Below are 23599 nucleotides of genomic sequence, written 5' to 3'. Positions count from 1 at the left end.
ATTTTATTCTAAACAATTAACACTACCATATCATCTCTAATATAGAGACAATCAATTAGATTACTATAATCCAATCATTGATTAATAAAGAACAATGTTTTGTCAAACAAAACATTCATCCATCTCTACTATAGTGACGGAATTAAGTTCCTTAAAATTGGAATGTAAAGACAATCTTTGGTTTTTCCAATTTCTTTGGTAGTTCATATGAGGAAGTAAGTACTATCTGCTTTCGCAGAGATCTTTATTTGATTCACGTTCCGAATGTGAAGCACCTTTTCTTCTCTCATATATCTTCTACTTCTTATTAGTCACACTTTTACAATGATTGTAAAACATAGTTGCTAATACGGAATCAAGCATTCAAGTAGAAGAACCAACTGTTTTGAACTATTCAAGAACAATTTACAACACCTTCGAAAGGTGTGTTCTTGACACTTGCAAGACATTTCTTGCAAATACCCCTTCCAATGTCCATCCTTTCATAAAGAAAGTTTGTTCCCTTGGAGTTTATTTCGCTTTCTTCATTTGACTTCTCCTTTTTTACTACAATAGTCATGGTCCCTAAACTCCCACTATCTCTCTTGAAACTTATTTCAATTGTGTTATACACATCAAACGATTTGGAGAGCGTGTGGTTATTGTTTACTATATAGTTTACAATAAACTTAGTGAACCATTTGGATAGGGACACAAAAGTGAAGTCCTTGCCTAGTTTCCGTTTCTAGAAGTGGTTTAACACTTCAACACTCAATGATTCAAAATCATCATAAGTCCATATTGATGGACTATTTTTGTCAACCAACCATTATGTTCTAAACATAATTACAAACTTTCAAGAGTTGTTCAAGGCAACTCTCATTTCTTCATACAACAATTTGTAAGTGAAGAATCATGGCATATAAAGTGTCCATGCCTTTGTGCTTTCTTCTCAAGTTCTTTGTTCATTTAACAAAGAAACAAGCACTAGTGTTTGCATTGACTAAGGGTTGTTCAAAGCAACTCATATTTCTTCATACAACGATTTGTAAGTGAAGAACTAATAACATTAAAAGTGTCCTTGTCATTATGCTAATCTTCGTAAGTTCCTTTGTTCATATAACGAAGGAATAAGCATTGGTTGTTTGTGTTGTCCTTTTTCATGATAGACTTATCTAACATGTTCTTCCAATGATACATTACCAATAGGAAGAATTTGAGGATTAGACTACTTAGGTACATATACAATCCATTTAAGACAATCTTTGGGATTGTGGTACCAAGTCCGAAACTAAAGCTTTCGGTTTTTATTTGTCAAGTGTTGGATAGCGTTTTGCAAATATATTGGTAAATAAATACATAACGAATATAAATTGATTGATTTTAAGCCATTTGATCCGGGTCTTTAAATCAAATAGCACCACCCACAATTTTTGGCAAATTCCATATCCCTCATTGGAATTCGAGAGTTTTGGAGGAAACTCTTAGTAGGGTATGGGAGACTCACTACTACCAAGCCCACCTCACAATGATATGATGTTGGCTAGCATTAATAATAATGAGAGAGTACGCTTACTCATTTGCATCTCTTGCAAGTACCCATCTTATTTAGCCTCTAGAGAATGTCACCTCACAATGATATGATGTTGGCTCCATTGCACTTAGTTAAGTCATTCCCACCATGCAAGTTCGAGTAGGGGTTCAAGAACAACCTCACAATGATATGATGTTGATCATTCTCGTTGCCTATGTCTCACATCATCAAGTATGCATATAGACTCCTCCTGAGTGTAAGCACGCACTTTGTACTCCCCCATGATAGGGTGAAGCCGATGTACAAGTCACAAACGATCGGAGCCTACCATGGTGGAAGGCCACGAAAGAGTGTTCAAAGCACTCTCACGCTTATCAACTTAATAATGGTTTGGTTGAGGGTTTTAGGTCTCATCACATATAAATATTCATTTTAATCTTTATTAAAACAACTTTGGTCCTATTACAACTATTGGTCCATTTGATTGAATTTAGTTATATATAATACTCCCACTATGCTTATAAAACGGTTTTTAAAGCAAGAGTACATGATACTACTAACATAAACTTTGCATTCATTTGATGGACTATATAGTTGCCTTAGGGCCTTAGGATGACTATGAACCTTTGATTAGATCCAACACGAGCCTAGTGTTGGATCTCGAACTAGGGATGGTGATTGATTTTAGTTACGCGTTTAATCACATTAAGGCGTGTTGTCTTAGGGGCGTTGGACCCTCTACTCCATTTTCATGCATATCAAATAAAACAAGAAAATGAGTACTTTAAAGTAAAGATGAGCTTATGCTCTTTACAACATTTGAATAAAAAAAATTAGTTTAAAGTAAAGAAGAGCTTATGCCCTTTTACAACATTTGATCAAATCAAATTACAACCAAAATCTAATCTACACATTCCCATGGTTCAAACAAATTTGAAACGGCCTTTCACATAGCTCAATTATATTAGGCTTAGGTTCATAATCACCCTTTAATTAATTAACGCTTTAACTAATTAAATTGAATGCAACATTTTCATTTGGTTTTTGTATTCATAAAATTGATTTAAATGGAGCTAAATGAAATGAAAATCCAATTCTCATTTAAAGAGACAAAACAATTTTGTTCTCAACCTAATTTGGGCCAAAATGCAATAACCACAACATTTGGGCTATATTGCAAAAACATAAACTTTTGGGGTCACTTTGTAAAAACACAAAAGTCCACTACTTCATGTAATTACAACTAGAACCCAAAATTTAAACAATGCAAAAACTTCATTAAAGGAGCAAAACAATTTGTCCTTTAGCGTTTTTGGACCTAAACGTAAAAACGTAAACTTTTGGGCCAAAGTGCAAATACACAAAAGTATCAAAACTTTATGTAATTGCATAAAAGCCCCAAAAGTACTCCCACTTGAGGGAGGGCCGGTTTTGGAGAGAGATGTGAGTGATGTGTGTGTTGATTTGTGAGTTTTGACATAAAGCATGCAAGTGGTGCAAGTGGTGTGTGTGAAAGGGAATTAATCCTTTCACACCCACCATTATTTCTACCACCATTTAAACAAATATCTAACACATTAAATCATTTGAAAAACATAAAACATAAACTTTATGAAATAAATCAAAACTTTGAATCAAAACACAAAACTTTTTGTTCTTGGCAAAAATGTCAAGAACAATGAAGAACATTCATGAAAAACCCAAAAAATTTCCATGAACATTTTTCATCCAAAAACATCCCAAAACCACTCAAACTTTAGGGAAATAACATATAACCAAACTAGGGTACATAGGGGTTCCAAAAGTCACTTGAAAACACTTTTAACAAGTCAAACAAGAACCCAAAAATCCACCCTTTGGATTTGGCCGAATTTTCCCAAAAACATGGCACCAAATTTTAGCTCCAATATTCATGCTCATATGAACTACATCTACAACATTTGAGATGGCAAATTTTCTAACAAAATTTACATTCAAAGAAACAAGAATAAAGCTTGTAACATATTACAACTTTTAAATCAAACTATGAACTACAAAACCCAAAAGGATTCACCAACTACTAGACCTAGGCTCTGATACCACTTGAAGGAAGATTTTGTGAAAACATGTTCATTTAAGCAACATCTATAAGCATGCAATTAACAATTAAAGGCGGAATCATGCTTGCATGCACTCAAAAACAAAACATTACCCATGAAATTCAAAGCCTAGTAGATTGGTGAACCAAGACTCAACTCAAAACAAAGTGAGTTGAAATTTATACCTTTGTAGATTCCTCTTTGCATAAGCAAAGGCTAATCACCCAAAGAGACGGCCTTCATTCCTTGCATCTAAAATCTATGGATTTGGATGGATGAAATGGTTTCTCCAAGTTCTCAAAATAGAGAACCTCTAAGTCTCCACACCAAGGAGAGATTGGAGAAGAAATGAGTGACCTTGGAGTAGTAGGATTGCTAGCTACACCCTCCAAGGAGGCCGGCCTCTTTAGAGAGAAAGGGAGAGACATGTTCTCTCCAATTTTTTCCAAAAGAAACCCTTAATGAATTTAGGCTATAAAGTCCTTTATATAGTCCCTTCAAATAAGTGACCTAAAGAACCAAAAGGCCATTCTTCTAACATGGCCGGCCAATTGAGAGATTTGGGCTTTTGGGCCCTTGTGAATCTTTATTCATTAAGTTGTCATACAACTTAAGTCCATGGGCTTTGACGTTCGAAGCCCATTGGGCCTTAAGGTCCAAAACTATCCCGAGGTCTTTAACAAACTTATTCGTTTGATTAATTAACATATTAATTAATCCTTTCCATAAATAATTCAACCATTTAATTATTCTTACTCATCTCCATTGTTTCTTCAATCTCCACCTTACACGGCGTACGATCCATTAGGTTCCTTTTAGCGAGGCAGTGGGCGATTAAAACCATTTCAAATCGATTGTGAATTGAAACTTACTTTCAATTCTCCCTTTAGTGATTATACACGTTTAGGGCTTCCACAAACCATGAGTGACACCTAGCAGCATATCATGGTTACCCAAGCTAATCAGAAGAGGTAGAGAACCTATTCAGTTTAGGATTACAAATGCAATACGGTCTTTCTCTAATACAATACTCTTGACCACATTGTTTGGTTTGATAGTTTATTCATGTCTACTATCCAATGTGATTCGTGTGCTTATATGATTACCTTGAATGTGATTTGGAACGACTTCCTAAATCTCATTATACTCTGGCCAGAGATTCTAAATCATATCATAGAGTATTCTCCCCCAAACAGTTTGAAGGTTAGAGATCCCTTGTTGCGCATTCACTTGCCTCCATGGCTAAGTGGCTTAACCCCAACGATGCCGTGGACACCCGCGAATGGGGTGACTTTGACATAATCAAAGATCAAGTACCTAACCACAAGACAACTATGATGCCTCAGGTCAAAGGACTACTTTGCATTATCCCAACCATGAGTTCTCATGTGACATGAATGTGAGAACTCTTCGTTGATCGTGTTCAGTGAACTCATTCTCTATTGAGCACCTACGTACTTGTCTTGATGTCACACACATCAATGACTCGAGACTAGTCACTCTCCCTGAGAGAACACACAGCACGTACTGATCTTAACGGACTGTCAATGCCCAATTGGCAATCCTATGATCGGGAACGTTTAGGATGTGTCTACGAAAGAATGGTCTCATAACTTCTTTAGATCGCATTCTCCCAATCACATATTCCTTGGACTTATCGTTTAAGCATATAACATTTATATGAGACGGCTCAAACAATAATCTTTGCCCTTGATATTAAACTAGATTAGTTTAACATGTGAAATGTCCGTAAAGTATCATCATATGATTGGTTTTAGGGCACATTTCCAACAACTTTCTTCTTTGCTTATTGTTTTGCTTATATTTTAGAAAAATATCTAGTAATGTGCAATCTGATGAACCCAGCTTTAACCGATCAGATGTTCACAAGGGTAAAAATATTGTACATGAATCAGACATGGCGGAACTGTGCAATTTAGATGGAGATATAGTTATAGGTCAATTGTACGAGACTAAGGAGGATTTAAAAAAAAATGTTGGGTATTGATGCTATGAAGAACAATTATGAATTCAAAGTGAAGATATCAAGCAAAGAAAGGTTTGGAGTTGGTTGTGCCGGTGATGAATGCAAGTGGAAACTATGTGCTTCTAAATTACGAAAATCACCATATTTCAAGGTTAGGAAATACGTTTATATTCACTCATGTTCATTAGACATTATCAATTGTCACCATCGATAGGCAAGTAGTTCTCTTATTGGTCAATGCATAAAGTCTAAGTATGAGGGTGTATCACGAGTACATAGACCATGTGACATCATAAAAGATATGTGGAAGGACATGGGTGTGGGTATAAGTTATGTGAAGGCTTGGAGTGTTAAGGAACATGCAATGGATTTGGTTAAGGGATTACCAAAGGAATCTTACGCGTTACTTCCATCTTATTTTGCTATGTTAGAAGCCAAAAATCTAGGTACAATAACACATACTGAAACGGATGAGAATAATCATTTTTTGTACCGTTTCATGTCACTTGGACCTTACATAAGAGGTTTTAGAAGTGCTATTAGGCCGGTAATAGCAGTCGATAGGATGTTTTTAAAGGGTAAATATCTTGGCATCTGTTTGTTGCCACATGCATGGACGACAATAAACAAAGGGAATTGTTATTGGCACTCCAAAATTCTCATTCTACACTCCAAACTTTCTATATTTAAAAAGAAAAATACATTTGTGAGTAGTGTAGAATGAGATTTTTGGAGTGCTAATAACACTTCCCTAGACAAATATACCCTCTAGCATTCGGAGTTGGAGATTCAGAGAATGATGCATTATGGAATTGGTTTTTGACAAAATTACGGGAGCAATTGAGGAAAAAGATGACTTGGTGTTCGTTTCTGATAAACATGAAAGCATTCGACAACTCTGTCAACTCTTTTTCCCAATGTCCATCATGGTGCATGCATAATTCATATAAGTCAAAACATTAGGCACAATTTTAAGCATGAGAGAGCACATAAACTGTATTTTACAGCTGCTAAAGCATACAGAGTTCCTGAATTTCATCGTCTCATGACAAAAATATATAAAGTCAACTATGAGATAGGTGATTATCTTAATTCAGCTGGATATGAAAAATGGACTTGTGCGTACTTTGATGGAAAGCGGTACGACATCATGACAACAAATATTACTGAATGTCTCAATGCAATCACCAAAGATGCTTGAAAACTACCTATCACATGATTTCTTGAGTATTTAAGAATGAATATTCTGCATAAGTGGTTTTATGAGCATCAAACCAAGGCAGCCAAAATGAATACACATTTGACAAATTGGGCAGACAAGTTGGTGAAATAACAAGTACGGATTATCATTCCAGGTATTTTACTTCATTCACTTAACTAGAATTTATTTTAATTTGTCTATTCAATTTTGGCACATTTTGACTTGTTCTCAAGTTTTTGAACTATTTTGCTGATTCTCATATCAAATAATCTGTAACTTTGTCCATCAGTACCTTGTTTAGTAAAGAATAAAGTATTGTTCGAAATATATATTTGTTTGCAACGTAAGAAACTAAAGTCAAAAACTAGGGTTTGACCAAAAAAAAAATCCTATATCTAATGTAACTTCAACGTAATTTTGTGCAAATTGCTTTTTGTAGTTTTTCATACTTTTTTTTTGTTTTTTTTTTTTTTTTTTGTTCTTTAGTTCTTCGTTTGTTTGAGTAATATATATGTGTGTGTGTGTGTGTGAATATGCAAGTATTGCCCATCACATCTTACTCATTTCATATATTGTAGTTGTGAATTTAGAGAAAAAGAGTTGTACATGCCGGCAATTTGATCTTGACCAACTACCTTGCTCACTTGCTTGTGCTACATGTAGAAACCGACAAATTTCATGTTATCCTATGTGTTCTCATTATTATACTACAAACTCCTTGGTCATTGCGTATGCAGAAGCTATATAATCAGTTGGTAATCAGACCGATTGGATAGTAACTGATGATGTGGGTGAAAGGACAATTACACGAAGAATATATGGTAGGTGCAAAGAAAAGAGGATCCCATCACGTGGAGAAGAAAAATCAACTCAAAAGTGTTCAAAATGTGGTTCAAATGACCATTATAAGCAAACTTGTACGAATCCCATTCAACTTCATCCTACTTTGTAGAACCCTTTTAAATTTACAGTTTAATGAATAAAATTTTCTTTTCTATCATTTTATTGTTTATATTGGTTGTACAATCCTTTAAATTTGAGACAAGTAAAAGTTAATTTATTTTTATTTGTTCACTCTGGTATATTGCCTTCCTCATCAACTTCTTCATCTATTCCTGATTATCCTTACCACTGCTTGATGTATTGTTGCATCTTCCCTGTCGACTACTAGATTTCCAAAGGAAAACTCATTCAGTTACTAGTAGTAGAAAGACTAGTATAAGAGAAAGCACTAGTTTTAGGTTTTGGCTTGAGAACTCTTCATCTAATAAGGTTTTGGTTTTTTAATTTATTAGGTTTAAAGTTTAAGGGTATTTGTGTCTATTTAAGTGATATTTTGAATATATTTAAAATTGTTATTTTTCAAGCTACAAATGGCATCGACTGATCTTGATAAATCCCAATTTTTGAGGAATTCACTACACAATCAATTGCTTTGTTCAGTGACTGATGTTCGAGCATTTGTTCTCTGTATGCGAAACATTTGTAACTTAAAAATAACAGAAAGCTCGAACAAGCCATCACTGAATAAAAGTCGCTAGAGAACAGAGAATTAGAGCAGTAAAAGGCTAAAAGCTACCGGAATCACGAATCAACCGTTCGTTAGAAAATAAAGGGATTTTACTCGTCAAGGTTTGCATATACACCAGATCACATAAACTAGACACTAGAAACTAGAAAGGTGCCATTCCTCGAAACTGCACCCAGAGGACTGCATCACCAGATGCAACGGTATGTAACATGAGACTCGGTAATATCACCAGTGCAAGTAACTTTCACTACCTGCCCCTTCTCAAGTCCATGGTACCGTGAAATTGCGTCTTTTCGTGAAAGTCGAGGAAGCTGCAGGAAGAACAGTTGATGAAATTAAAATTGCGCGAACATTACAGTTTAGTTACCAATCAGAAGCCAACCCATCTACATGAAATGTAATGGTAATATACAGTTTAATAAAATAAAATGCAACATTTGATAGACGAACACACCAAAGCACTTCCAATACAAATGGAGGCGCTTCTTACTGGGACCGTCCAACAGTAAATGAGAGAGAGAGACAGAGAGAGAGACAGAGAGGGTTTATAGGCAAAAGACCTCTGATGTATGTCTATAGGACCAAAAGAAGAGAGATCCGTGAATCACGAGGTTGGACGGTCAGGGTTTTCTAGATTGGGGTCAATAAGGCCAGTTCATTCTTTGAGTTTGCTCTGCATATTAGAGGTCTATAGGCACAAAGTCTTATCAGTTGCAATTTCAACATGTGATCTCAGCTGAATTTCCCAAATAGAGCAAAACAAATTAGAGAATCACATATTGAGCAACAATAAAATCAGGGAATTCCTTCAGTATGTGGCCATTAAAATACAATGAGCGCTTGAATGTCTTTACACGTAGTGAGTTTTGGTCCGTAAGTATAATAAAGTTTCAATGTAGTCATTTATGATTATACCAAAGCACTTCCAATAACATGGGTTTAATACTGATGACAAGGCATATAAATGGGGTCCAACCCAATTCACTCTCCAAACGATCCCTGCCAACCACTCACACATAAAATTCATAACACTCTTTTCCAACACCATATCAGAAGAAATTTCAAATGACAGAGGGAATACCACAGCAAAGTCAGATTAAGTAATTCAAATCTATTCAAGATTATTCAGTAATTAAGAAAAATATGAAGGATCTCCAGAGAAAGAAAATCAGAGTCTGGTTTTTCTTAACTTGAGTTAATAAACTAACCTGCTTTTCTTCTACGTTGTACTTCTTTAGGAGTTTTCCTTTCTCTTTGTCCGTCAGCACCTGATGCTTTGGCTTCAAGACATGCTTCGTGATGTTAACAAGCAAGTCGGTAATCTGCCAAACAAAGAAAGATATAGAAAATGAGAGGAGTGAGAAGGAGAACCTCTAAGTGAACGAACCATTAAAACTATTAGGCAGAAACACTTTACAGTTATCAGTAAGTGTTTCAGTATAAATGCTGTAAAAAATCATGTTGTGAAATGCTTTCCGAAAGCACCTAAAGAAACAACAAAAACACTACTGTAAGTACCTTGGTAAAAAATTAACCAAGGAATTAATTGAGGTCTTTAAGGATACAAAAACAAAAACATTCATATTAAAACGCAATCCACAGAGTCAAAATCTAAGAGGTTCTGTTTGGACTCATCATTGCAAAGTCCATCATTACAGTATTTTCAATTTCCTTAAGATGCATATATAACATTTCAAATTTTCCGAACTTGCAGTTGACCTCCCTAAATCGCATTTCCCACTACTCTTTTATGCCTAGATTATAAAGAAGCTTTATCAATGCATTTTGATCCTTAAAGGCTTAAAAGGCAATTAGTTCATCAATAGTAATGCCCTCTCCAATCATAATCCATCCATAAAGCTAGTCTAGAAAATCAGAAACGTAGTCAAATGTAATCGTCTTGTAGGACTTGTTATGTATAAAGGAATGAAATGAAAAACATAATTGACATTTGGAAACAAACCTGGAATATTTCAGTTTTAAACGGATAAAGTTCCAGAGTTTTTAGAGCTTGGTTTGTTACTTGGTTTTGGGTAATTAACATGAGCCCCGTCAAAGTGTCCTTATTAGCAATCTGAGAATGTAGCCCACGAATCACATTAACCTTCACGATACCAGGGCCACAGTAAATGACCAGCATCTGCAATTCAAAAACTAATCATAAATACCAATTGCTCATAAGTTATTACTACAATCACACACACCAAATTTCAAGTGAAGAGCACAGCAAATATATCAGTGCCACTGTTTATGCCTTTGTCTAGCATCCATGCATAAAATTAACATTTCAATTCGATGGTAAGTGGGTGAAAATCACATTGACCAAAGTGTAAGTGGAAGTGTGGAAGCAGCCGAGGTTAAGCAGTCATATCTGGTCTGAATAAAGTCTGCATGTAAATCAAACAAGCTTCTAAATATGAAATAAACACTGCAAACAACTGTAAAACCTCAATTCTAATATCAAGCAAAATCATATCCTACGAAAATCCAACGTCTTTTTTTTTTCACACGACTTTTGTAAAATCCTTAATCTTATATCATCTACTGTAATCTTGAAATGAAATTACACCATCGGTGGCCTGGTAAGAATCTGGTTACAACTAAGCATGCATGCATAGGTTGTATTGAGATTTAGCAAAAGCAGAAAAAGGTCATCGCACGGAAGAAGTCACAAGCACTGAATCAGCCTTGCTTCTTCTTTTAGGACCATAGACAAAAAATCTGAGACGTATTCATGAGTAGCGCAATCCTACACATATTGCTACACCCAATGGTAGCTCAAACCTTAAAATTGCCAAATTCGTAAACGTATAGATTTTGAAACTCGACACGAAATTAATCCAAGTGCAAGAATGAAGAAAAAGAAACTGCCCGGAACCCGAAAGTCTTGTTTCTTTGATTCTCTGTCAATCGATAAAGCACTTATATGACATGCAAAGTAAGATTTGCATCAACATTTGCTTTTATTGTCTTCACAAACAGAGACGGACAAAGTTCATAACAGTCACCAAAAAAACATACCATATAATTTGTGGAACAAAACACGTATTGCTAAAATCTTAAACCCTAAACCTCAAAATTTCCAAATTCGTAAGCACAAAGATTTCGATATCCGACACATAATACAAGTACCAGAAATTCCTCTTTCTTTGATTCTCAGTAAATAAAATAAAACAAATGCAAGGAAAAAAAAGCATAAATTGGTTACCCTGTCAGAAGGGTCGGTGCAATGAGTGGCGGAGAAGCGTAGGCGCTCGATATCGGGAGTGGGGCCGTGGAGGAAGCGGAAGTCTTGGAGAGAGAGGTCGATTTCGGAGGCGGGAACAGAATAGCCTCTGTCCCTCAGCGTCTCCAGCACCGTTCTCCGTGAGAGGTAGTATCTGTGGCTCTCTGCGCTACCATCGTCTATGTGGCTGGTCAGGCAAGGCCCCAGAATCTCCCCGTTGGTTTCCCCATTCGCCGGCTCTCCCTCCACGTCCATCTCTCTCTCTCTCTCTCTCTCTCTCTCCTGAGTCCTGACACCAGTGTCAGAGACTTTAACTCAACTGAGAAAAAGTAGACTCTCTTGCGTTTGGGGTTCTGGGAATGCTACTGTGTGGTTAACCCAGGGGATGGTACCATGCGTGTGTTTCTTTTTGTTTTGGGTAAAAGCATTTCCACGGTCCAACTGCCCGTGCAAGGCAAGGGCCAGGGCCTGAACATGCCTCCACCGGTCCAAGGCTGTCAGCCCCATTCTCTCTCTACTTGTCATGCTCTACTTGTCATGCTCTAATTGATTCTTAAATGTGAAATTTTTACTACGACGTAACACAACCGAACCGCATACAAATCTTTGTCGGCCAAAATGGGGACACCTTGAACTCAACTCTTGCAAGTTCCCGAAGTGGATAGATTCATCGAAGATAACTCACATCAATCATCTGGGCATGGCATATTAGATGCTGGGAAGCAGCCATTAAGTCCCACAATTTAAGGCCGGACAAAACAACAAGGAAGAAAAATGTTGGTCCCACCACGACGAGACTTGGTTTTAAAGCATAGCACCCAACAATCCAAGTGATTTCCAAAAAAATATGAGAAAATTACAACTTTCCAGTACCAAAAACAAACCCCAATACAACTCTCAAGTAGAAAGGAAATCCTAACTATGAATTTGTATTTAATATCAAACGACGGATCACAATTCCATTGATAAAAAAATCTACTCAGTATTCACAAAATAAACTTAGCAGCTCTGGATGTCCAGGCCATGCATCCAGAGTCCTTTCACCGTCATCTGCACTTGTACAGGAAAAAAGGAGTTGCTGTTATACAGAGTTGAAAGATCAAATGACCCAGTTACAGCAGGATCATTTCAACTTTATTATTAGGAAAGTGAAGAGGCATAATTGAAATCAGTTAATCAAGTATCTAAGCTATATGTATCAGTAAAATATGATACAGGCCGAATCGGGTCAATAACAAGATATTCGGGTTGCATCAACTTTAATATTTGGAGCCGAAAACCTGCCCTAAATAAAGTTGTATAGGGTACCAAAGTTACCCACGTTGTGACTCACTAGACAGAAGAAACAATGGCCAGTTACAATCTCAATTTCTATGGTAGCTAGGTACTTGGGATTTCTTTTGTCTATGGGTACAGGCACTAGACTTACAAACAGCCTGCTTTCCAAAGAGATCATGTCTGCAGGATATGTGACAGAATTTCTAAATTCCACATATCTCCAAATAGATCATGTCTGCAGGATACAACACCCTTAGTAACCTATTAAAGACAACAAGAAACTCGCCAAAAATCAAATTTGATTTCGAGTTTTATCTTCAGGTAAAACAACCAAAACAATCACGGGTATTTGATTCTTTCCTGACTTACATACCTGTAGATGTTGCTTCTTTGAGTCTAGGTAAGTTAGCAGCACACATGCTAACCAATGAAGAACATGTAATTTCTTAAGTTAGTAAGACTTCTAATGATGCAAATCTAACCAAAACTCTACAAATCCCTCTTTCTTCTCCAACCAAAACTCTACAGTTTGTATCCAATTCAATCCACATTAAACCTCACATTTCGTCCCGGAAAAAGGTGATGAAGGTACTTTTCTTGTTTACCATTCACAGCAACCCTAAAGCCATGAGTTTGTCATTCTTGGAAACCCTAAACAACGAATCTTATGATCGGGCCCTAAGCAGATCACAAAGTGGATTGGCTGGCTTCAAATGGGATAACCATGAGTTCTTGCCTAGGGTGTGGTTTCTCCAGTTTGTGACATACCTCTTAATACTAATCATTAAATGGATTACAATCCGGGATTGTCCAATTGTACAAGTTTGGTCTATATGTTTGCAATTATGTTGAGAATCATCCCGTGCATTTCTCGTTCGTGTTTATTTGCATTTCATCAAATAACGAAAACTTAAATGGTGGATTGTTCTAGTGATTAGGACCTTCCTCTTCAACCCACTGCATCCGGCGTTCAAACCCTCCCCTCCCCATTAGTATAGCTTACAGTAGTAATATCGTTTGTAATAGAAAAAACTGATTACCCAGATTACCCAACAAACCCATCACGCAAAACAACGAGACAAAACTTGACAAACATAGTTACCCTTGCTATCCCAAATGGGTAGTGTGGAAATCAAGAAATCAACAAAATTTACGGATACGAGGAGATGGAGGAGGAGGAGGAGGAGAACAAACCAGAGAGCTATGGTGCTTGGAGTGGTGCAGAATCAATCAGCCGACATGAAAAGGGCCAATATCTCCTGTTCTAAGGGAGCCGGCGACTTCATCGGCAACGGCCAAGCAAGACGAAACCCAGCCGGTGAGAGCCAACCACACCATCTTCGCCATCCAAACAGTCACGCCCCATGGCATTGCCATCTCTCTTCTGCTACAGTTGCCTTTGCATCTGAGAATCCAATCAATCCCCTCCCACCATTTGAGGCAAACTCAAGTCAAAGAAATCGGAAAGAGTTCATAACAAGGATTTTGTCCTTTCCTTTTTGTGTGAGCAAAATGTCTTAACCCCTAAAGTTCCAATTTTAACCTTCTATAAGAGAAGGTTTGAACCCAATACGCAATGCATTGAATAAGAAAACGCTAAACACCAAGGCATTCCAATACTTGAGTTGTAATTAAACCAACCAAAATATGACATTACATGTTATGCATAATTTTGCTTGTTTATATTCTTTTTCTATCATATTTCGGAATTTACTTTATACCGCATTACTGATCTTAGTATATTGTGAAGATGACCGTTTTACTTGATTCTTCTTTATTTCTTTGTTTTTTCAATCCAAATTGGAACACCATGATAACTAGAATCAAAACAAAAGATGAATAAGCGGAGAATAGAAATCAAAGTATAAGTGAGAGAAAATCTATGGAAATCGAACTCGCATCAGGGTCTATAGACATGAATACCTAAATCAAATTACTCATTGCAGACTCGATGGTTTGAGTAGATTTGTTTGCCCATGCAACAAGGTTTGACTCTCCATCATTGTAATTTAGGTTAGTTTAAAGTAGAAAATCGTTTTGTATAAAGTAGACATTGTTCCCACGTTCAGTAAATAGTATCAACTCTGAACCCGGAGTGGACGTCCGCACATCTCAGATTCACAATGTTGAAGCCTTGTTCAACTTCAAAATTAAGAGTCTTTCTAATTTATAGGATAGCGGTCCCTCAAAACTTCGGTTTTCTTTTCTGAACCAATATGAGCACCCTTAAATTCGATCAACAATGTATTGAGTTCATCAATCATTGACAATACATAACTTAACAAACCAGTACGACATACGTAATGTTTTCGAACAAAAGAATAAACATTCATCGCCATAACAAATACAGGACAGCAAGTAGAATATACCCATTAACGAAACACAGAAACCCTTTAAGCCGCCTCAATGAAAAATATGTCAATAACAATAACAAAATCCAAACCCTCTACGGGAATTTGACTTCACTTATTTCTAGTTATTTTGTCATTTCGGTGTCTGACATTCTGAGAAAAACATGGTTCTCACATAACCAAGGGAAAACAGTACACTGAATTTGTTGAGACTCAAGCAAGCCAGACAGCTTATCACAATCCTTACAGCGAGTCAAGTATTTCGGTGATTCAAACACAGGAGGTGGAGCATCAAGCTTGTCAGACATCTGTTCTGTGAATCCGTGTACCTCAAGGGACTCTAGCTAAATGAAACCAGAGGCACAACCGGACTCAGAAATTGCACTTTATCACACATTTAAAAGCTTGTACGAAAAATAACAAAAACCGTCATTAGATTTACAGAAGGTGATTACATTAGACTAGAATATCGCACACCAATATATAGACCTAGTTCAGTAGCATCTTTAATCTATAGGCTATTGCTTTGTCATTATTGTTTAATTATAATTCTGATTAATTTAGTAATTTTCACATACGAAATAAAAAACCTTGCTGAATGAAAAATATAATTGAACAAATTCATTAAACTCATCTTCTACTAAGTACAAAAAGGATTTAAAAAATCAATGACAAACGGAAAGAAAAACTAAATCAGTATTCAGTAAGCAAGATAACTTACCTGGAGATGAGAGGATATGAGATGGTCTTGCTGCAGCCGGTATTGAGATGGCCAGAGATGACCTCCGGTTGCTGCTAGAGGATTGGCGGCAGGGGTAGAAGGGTGCAAGCTCAAAGATGAGGGCAGAATGTAATTATATGGGGCCACTGATGAAACAATGTGTCCCAACCATTGAACTTCAACAACTTAACCAACCATCAATAAGCTATTTGAGGGGGGTTTGATTCCATTTAATCCAGTCCAATCCCAATCTGATGGCCAAAGTTATCCTGCCCAAGAAAAAAGAAAAATACTGCTTCTGGTGCATTATCCATAAGCATTTTGCAATTCGTCCAATGCCAATCTCCTAGACCCAAGAAAAGTTGGGTAGCCAACAGTAACAAATCTTCCTCTACTGTCAATCTGATCAAATCTGCACATCACTTCTCAAATAGTATCTTTTGAACCGTCTGCTAATTGAGAAATTAATTTATGTTACTGAAAAACAAGCATCTACTATCAAGTCATTGTACGACATACCCAATCTTCTTCATTCTTTCATGAAGATTGCTAAGTAAAGAATATATAACCTTAGATTGACAATGAGACTCATCGCCAACCACAAACACATGCACCTTATTTCCAACTTCTATCCAACTGCACCCAGGTTGCTTCTTCAACCTCTTCTCTTTCAATTCCATTCTCATCTTTGCAGCTTCTCTCCATTTCCCAGATGAAGCATATATGTTACTCAACAACAAGTAACTGCCTGGATTCTCTGGCCCCTCCTCTAAAAGCTTCTCGGCAGCCAGCTTCCCGATATCTATGTTACCATGAACATTGCATCCAGCAGCAAGAGCCCCCCAAACAGATGCTGATAGCTTAGTTCCCAGCTTCTTAAGGACATCAAAAGCCTCCTTAAGCCTCCCTGCCCGACCACAGAGATCAACCAAGCATGTGTAATGATCTTCCCTCACTTCTATTGACCCATCTGTAAGAAGCTCATTAAAATATTTTATCCCCTCCTCCACCAAACCAGCATGACTGCATGCAGAAAGCAGCCCCACATAGGTAACATCATCAGGTTTGAATCCTAATTTCCGCATTTCATTAAACAAGTTAATCGCCTCAATGCCACATCCATGATGTGCATAGGCTGCGATCATACCATTCCATGAGACCACATCCCTATGAATGGTCAATCCATCTTCAAACATCTTCCTAGCAGTGACTAACTCCCCACATTTTGAATACATGTTTATGAGTGCGGATACCAAGAATGCACATTCCTGATGGACTGTTTTAGTTATCATCTGATGAATTTGTTGTCCCTCACTAAAACCAGCTAAGTTACTACAAGCACTTAAAACGCTCACAAAAGTTCCCTGATTAGGTTTCACTCCATTATCTGCCAGCATGTTTGAAAAAGTCATCAATGCTTTTTCATTTTCCCCATCTTGTACATACCCTGTGATCATTGTAGTCCAAGAGATGACGTTCTTCTGTGGCATTTTCACAAACAACTCCTCTGCCCTCTTTAAATCCCCATTATGAATAAAACCAGTGATCATTGTATTCCATGAAGGCATGTCCCTCTCTGGCATCCTCTCAAACAATTCAAGAGCCTCATCCAATCTCAAATTCTGGGTGTAGCCTGTAATCATTGCATTCCACGACACCACATTCCTTTTGGGCATCCTCTCAAAAAATTCTCGAGCTTCATCAATCATGCCATTTCTTGAAAATCCCGCAACCATTGCTGTCCAGGAAATAATATCCCTTTCGGGCATCAGTTTGAAAAGATACCTTGCCCCTTCAATCCTGCCACACTGTACCAAAGCGGTTAAAACTGTATTCCACGAAACCACATTCCTCTCTGGCATCCTCTTAAACAAGTCCAAAGCCCTATCCACCTGGCCATCCCGTGCATACCCATCAATCATGGTGTTCCAAGAAACCACATTCTTCTCCGGCATCTCATAAAACAACCTCTCTGCCTCCTTAATTCGTTTCAGCCTTATATACCCACTAACCAACGCAGTCCACGTAATCACATTCTTCTTAGCATCCACTCTGTCAAACAGCCTCCTAGCCTCCTCAACCATCCCACACTTGATATACCCTGTGATCACTGTCGTCCATGTCACCACGTCTTTGTTAGGCATCTCATCAAACACTTGGCGTGCTTCTCCAACCTTTCCATCCCTGCTTAGTTTGGTAATCAACCAGTTGGATTGTGCCACATTAAAATTGGCACTAAAATCTCTCTCAGGGGATGTGATTCTAGGTGTCACCTTGTAGTTCATGGAATGGTATAGACATTTGAGATTACATCGCATGGGAAGGATAGCCTGGGCATAACTCAAGAGAGGTAATCTAGTTCTGTTGCTAAGATGTATCATGGTAATTGGCACTTGTAACCGGGCAAACATTTGGAGCTCTCTTTGGCTCACAAGAATCAAACAAAACACCTCTTGTCTCAATTCTCATATTCACCAGTAGTCATCAGCTCGGGAAGCGATCAGATCTGAACATGTGGTTATGAGAAGTAAAGGTGTTATTCTACCTGCTGTTAATAGTCCTCCTAAGTTCCACAGAGTTTCTATAATCCACCGGAAAAATAACCCCAACTGTACTGTTGTTTGCAGCTTCGAAGTATACCTACTGTTCACAAGAAAGGAGTTACGAATGTGGAAAATAAATCTAAAAACAAATGATTTTAGAGAAGACTATATTTTTACTTATAGTAAAAGATCACCAGAATTGAGTAAAAAAAAATGGCAACCCATTGATATCACCTCATTCTAATAGGCCCATGACCTACAATCACCAAAAGTTAAAAGTTTAAACTGAACTTGCTCAATCTTAATCAATCTTAACTCCTAATCATGTGCACTATTATAAATATAATTAGACATAAGATTATTGAACACTTGGTTCATAATAATCCATCAACACAATCCTAGAATTTAAGTTTGGTCAACTTCAATTAAAGAAACAAGAGAGTTCCACAAACCGTAAGCAATAACACTTTCTGAATTTGAGTGGCCATAGAAACAATAAACTAAAAATTAACAGGTTTAACCATTCTGATTAGTTGCTAGAAAATGTAATGATAATATCAAAAAATAAAACTTGACTATTCAGCTTTTATTAATTGGACCTGGATAGACAAAACCGCAACTCAGCTAAGTAATTGGCTCAACCACTCAGGTGGTGTTCATTTTTCAGCATTCAAGAAAGTGGCATAAAGCGTTAATAATTTTAAAACTTCATTTCCTTTCCTTTTACCTTATTTTATGTGGAATTAAACGACCTACATCCACAACTCCCTACAGTAAAAGCCCACCAAACATTCAGAATCATGTAAATGAACCCAATCACAGGAATCACTTGAGCATAATTAAAACCTACAATAATAGGAACCCAAAGAACTAAGATTGTGGACAGTCCCTTTGACCATGATCAAATTCATTCAAACATGTAAATTTCAAATCTTATTGAAAGATAGAGACACTCAATTTTGGAAGAATTAGGAGACAAAAGACAGAACCACATTATGCGCAAACCACCAATGGGTAAACAAAAAGAACATGCCTATGCAAAGGAACCAGGATAACCGATGCTGACCTTAGCAATTGTAGAAGTAACACACAATGACTCTACAGCTTGTAGTTTGAAATGTAATATGTGCGTAACATTGAAGGAAAAAAATATATACATGGTAAGAGCAACCAGATTCTTATTATTGGATTTTATATTTTATTTAAAATTTTGATACGATCATGTATATGTACCGAATCCAAGCAATAAAACATGTCGGACGAGAATAACTATCAGCAACATCAACAAAACTTCATTTTTTACTTTATTTGTATTTTCTTAAGAGGAAAAGGTTCAACGACTATTTGAAGCTCCTAACTAGTTTTTCTGCATTGACATATCCAACAATAGGATGGTTGTTACTTGAGAATGACAATGTCAATTGCAAATTGCAAATTGCCTGAGATCAATATCAGATACTAGACTAGGCCTCCAAACCTTGATATAAAAATTGCAATTTGACATCTCTTCTATCGATTGGGATATGCACGAAACGAAATGAAACAAAACGGGCAAAACTTATTGAAATGAATTCGGATAATGGGTTGAGAGAGGACCTGTAATGCTGGAGATTTCAAAGCCCTGGAGCTGTTGTAACATCCAAATTTTGCATTTGTGCATGTACTATGTAATGACAGCAACCCATCCAAATTCTGCATTTGTCCGGTACGAATTATGAGGAAATTACAAACAATCAAAAGAACCAACCACAACAAATTAAAAGCAAGAAAAACACATAAAAATACAAACTTGCTGCATTAGGAATTTGGGACATTGCATCTGTGGTATGCAGAAAATTTAGACCCATAAAAATCAAAAAGTTCATATTCCACCAGAATGCCCACTACTCTAAATTATATACAGATTCCACTTCCACATGTGAAAACTTGAACCAACTCAAAAATTAAAATCAACGTAATTAATTAGAAACACTAAAAATTAGTAAACAAGTACTATCTCAGTAAGCAAACAGAACCTAAAGCCAGCAGCAGAGAGGACATGGTGACCGCTAATTCTGGTGGGGAGAGAGAGAGAGAGAGAGAGAGAGGAGACTGGAGATTTTGGGTAGCGAAGGCGCAGCAGAGAGATTCAAAGCTCACTTTCGGTCTCGCCGTCTCGGTAACGGGTTATAGATTTTCTGGTGGATGGGTCAAAAAGATCCGGTTGTGTAAAACATACGGATGGAAATATGGGATGAGTATGTACGATTGAGATTACATTTTCGACCGAATTACCAAATTACATTTTCGACCTTGTGATTTATGAAATGCAACTTTTGAGCCTTGCTTTTTAATAAAGAAGTAAATTAGGAGATATAATCTTTGAATGATTGGCAAATTGAAATTCAAGTTGTGATCTCTAAATTAAAAGTCCTGACATTTTGTATGTAAATTTGATTTAATGTGTAACGTTGGTTTTTTTTAGCCACTTTGATTATTATTTTATCTAAATTACGTACTTAAGAAACACGTAATCATATATTTTAAGCAACACAACCTCAATTTAAAAAATGATTATGTGATTTACATGTGAGCATTTCAGAAGAAAATACTAATGGAAATTATTAAAAGGGCCAATGCTCCATACCAAACGTCACAAAATTGTAATTCAGAGACCAAAGGTCCAATTTGGTCATAATTCAGGTACTTTTCTATTTTTGTCATTTTAATGAAATCTGAGTACTTTTCCCTTTTTTTTCTTTGATTTCTTCGCCCCCTCCATAATGGCTAAATACTAAGAGCATTTTCAATCATGCCCTCTATTTTGAAACAAAGTTTTAGTGAAAATTGTCAAAAGTGTTGCAGTCCTATTAAATTAGGAATGTAATTATGTAAATCATAATAAATATGGGAATGTATTGTATATTCCTATTAAGAGTAGATTACCTATTAAATGTTATAATCCTAAATGGTAAGGAATTAACCTTCCTTACTATTATAAATAAAGGTACAATGGGATAGAATAACATACATCCACAATTACACATATCTCTCTTCTCTCTCTATGCCGCACACTCTCTCTCTATATGGCCTTTATAATTATTTAGTAAATTATGCTTACAACACATATCAGCACTCTCTTGACGATGTGCTAACAAGAGAGTTTGATCTTCAATTAGGGGAGTATTACGTTTTAATCATTCTTTTTATGATTAATTTATTATTTTATTGAAATTGATATACATGCTATTGATTCAATTTATTTTTCTGTGATGAACGTGATACAACGCATTGGAGATGCAATTCTGGCTTTATGAGAAGGATCTTCTACAAATTCAAATGCTTTTGTTGTTTTCTTCCAATCAGGTGCGCTTGAAATAAAGTAAGATATTTGAAACGACCTTGAAGCGTGAAAACATTCCTCATGATGCATGAACCCCCTACCTTCCAATATATACATTGTATATGTTTATATATTTGTCAATATATATATATATATATATATATATATATATATATATATATATATATTGTTTCATGCATTACGCAATTATAAATTCGCTATGTGGAATTTGTGAATAAAATAGAAGCAATTTCGGATTTTTTTTTCCAAACCCTAACCGAAAAAAAAAGGGAACCAAGCATGATTTTTGGGGTTCTGAAAACCCTATAAATCTGAAGCAAAAAAAAGAGACGTCGTTGAGTTGCGCCTAGCTGGCCTGAAGCCAAGCCAAGCGGTGCACCTAAACTGATCCACACACTAGGCTTCTTCCTTCAACCCACACTCAACCTGCCTCCTTTTTATCTCCGCAACATGCAGCTGCATCCTTGGACCCATGACTCGGCCTAATCTACTTTCTTCATGCAGCAACCCGAACCAGTCCAACATGGGTTTCTTTTCTTCTCTGCTGCTGGGCTTTTCCTCTCAGCTCGTTTCATCATAACAAGCCTACAAGTCTTTTTGCAGGTTGTTGGGCCACCTAAAACAGCCACTCACAAGCCCAACTCGTAGCCTGCAGACTGATGGGTTCTGCAAATTTGACAGCAGCCAGCAATCCAATGTTGGGCTGCCCCCCTTTTGTTCTCAACCCAAAGCCATTTTTTGGCTTGCTTTTAGTTTGCACCCATATATTTTTGGTGCCCTACTCACTGCACCCAAGCCCAATGTTTTTGGGCTATGGCTTTTTGAATCCAATGCTAATTTTTGGCATTTTAAATAATTTTAACCCGAACGTTATTATTATTTTGCTTCTACAATCGACCATGAATGGTCCCGATCTATTGAATTAATTAAAAGTGACATGTGGTCCATTAATCTAATAATGAATCCAAAATTATTGACCTGAATATCACTTTTGGACATTAACAATTCAATAACTTATTTTTATACTTTGAACCGTTGACATACTTTCATAGTAACGAAGCTCTCACACTTGAGTTTCCTAAAAAAACTCAAATTCACTACACTTAGTTGTATATTGCATTCCGTGTTCTTGCAGGAACCTCTCTTTTATGAACTAAACGTTCATAAACTAAATTAAACATGTAATTTCAAATTTAGTGACTTTAAAACCCGAAGTTTTCATAAAACAATACACCCATGAAAACCCGATGTTTTTCATGAAAACCATGTCTTAGAACCCTGAATGTTCTAACTTTGATACTTATGGATGATTCATTCCCATATCACTAATCACAATCTTGTTCCCTCCAATTCTGTGGATTGTCGAACCGTCACAAGTTCGATTTCCCTTATTTGGACATTTCTATTAGAAACCACTTTATGTGGCGTACAAGACGTGAATCTCCACTTGACTATCAAGAAGCTGAGAAACCATTTAAGCCAACAATGGCGTGGAATAGTTGAATAAGCCTATGCCATTATCTTCATTCAAAGACTTATGCTCGAAGCATTACAAACGGAAGTACCTCCTAAACGAAGATTCCATGGCTCTTTGGCTCGCTCATATGGACCGTCTAATCATGTAAAACATTGTCTGAAGCACACCATGATTATGTCCATGAATGAGTACAATTCTGAAGTTTATAAATCCGATTGAATTTTGACTAGAGAATACTTTTCTCGTCCTTCCATGTTTCTAACTCGCCCCTGAAGCAGCAATGTAGAAAGCGGAAGTTTACCAAATTCTCGAATTTGATTACTACCACAAACATATGGTAAAATCAGGGT

General features: G+C 36.7%; 3 protein-coding genes across 9 annotated transcripts; all 3 read right to left on the bottom strand.

Moving 5' to 3' along the window:
• Positions 1-8355: 8355 nt before the first annotated feature.
• Positions 8356-12201, bottom strand: LOC126592976 (DNA-directed RNA polymerase V subunit 5A-like). The gene is made up of 4 exons (XM_050258811.1): positions 11519-12201; positions 10274-10450; positions 9519-9632; positions 8356-8621 (listed from the first exon to the last, which is right to left on the bottom strand). The coding sequence occupies exons 1-4, from the start codon at positions 11789-11791 to the stop codon at positions 8496-8498; spliced, it is 690 nt and encodes a 229-aa protein (XP_050114768.1). The 5' UTR covers positions 11792-12201; the 3' UTR covers positions 8356-8495.
• LOC126592977 (uncharacterized) lies at positions 10348-14339 on the bottom strand. Of its 2 annotated transcripts, none has more exons than XM_050258813.1 (2): positions 14009-14339; positions 10348-10450 (listed from the first exon to the last, which is right to left on the bottom strand). In XM_050258813.1, the coding sequence occupies exon 1, from the start codon at positions 14189-14191 to the stop codon at positions 14045-14047; it is 147 nt and encodes a 48-aa protein (XP_050114770.1). In that variant the 5' UTR covers positions 14192-14339; the 3' UTR covers positions 10348-10450; positions 14009-14044. The 2 variants fall into 2 exon arrangements, with proteins under 2 accessions (XP_050114770.1, XP_050114769.1); XM_050258812.1 differs by lacking the exon at positions 10348-10450 and adding an exon at positions 12339-12586 and having other exon boundaries at positions 14009-14328.
• Positions 10348-20647, bottom strand: LOC126592974 (pentatricopeptide repeat-containing protein At2g35030, mitochondrial). 6 transcript variants are annotated; one of them, XM_050258805.1, is made up of 5 exons: positions 20445-20647; positions 20026-20121; positions 19157-19197; positions 15887-18529; positions 15046-15569 (listed from the first exon to the last, which is right to left on the bottom strand). In XM_050258805.1, exon 4 carries the CDS (start codon positions 18295-18297, stop codon positions 16390-16392), a length of 1908 nt encoding a protein of 635 aa, XP_050114762.1. In that variant the 5' UTR covers positions 18298-18529; positions 19157-19197; positions 20026-20121; positions 20445-20647; the 3' UTR covers positions 15046-15569; positions 15887-16389. The 6 variants fall into 6 exon arrangements, with proteins under 6 accessions (XP_050114766.1, XP_050114762.1, XP_050114761.1 ...); XM_050258809.1 differs by lacking the exons at positions 15046-15569; positions 19157-19197 and adding an exon at positions 10348-10450 and having other exon boundaries at positions 15887-18526; XM_050258804.1 differs by lacking the exon at positions 19157-19197.
• Positions 20648-23599: the final 2952 nt, after the last annotated feature.

This window comes from Malus sylvestris, chromosome 12 (assembly GCF_916048215.2).
Source record: "Malus sylvestris chromosome 12, drMalSylv7.2, whole genome shotgun sequence".
Lineage (NCBI taxonomy): Eukaryota > Viridiplantae > Streptophyta > Magnoliopsida > Rosales > Rosaceae > Malus > Malus sylvestris.
Note: the sequence above shows the minus strand (reverse complement) of the source record. Positions and strands in the feature narration are given on the sequence as shown.

Excerpts from the sequence above, each read along its gene's own strand:
- LOC126592976 (XM_050258811.1), bottom strand. The coding sequence starts at position 11,791 with ATGGACGTGGAGGGAGAGCCGGCGAATGGGGAAACCAACGGGGAGATT. Across the intron at positions 10,451-11,518 it reads GCACCGACCCTTCTGACAGG|ATGCTGGTCATTTACTGTGG; the intron begins GTAACCAATTTA and ends TTTGAATTGCAG. Across the intron at positions 8,622-9,518 it reads ACAACGTAGAAGAAAAGCAG|CTTCCTCGACTTTCACGAAA; the intron begins GTTAGTTTATTA and ends TTCTTCCTGCAG.
- LOC126592977 (XM_050258813.1), bottom strand. The coding sequence starts at position 14,191 with ATGGCAATGCCATGGGGCGTGACTGTTTGGATGGCGAAGATGGTGTGG.
- LOC126592974 (XM_050258809.1), bottom strand. The coding sequence starts at position 18,297 with ATGTTTGCCCGGTTACAAGTGCCAATTACCATGATACATCTTAGCAAC.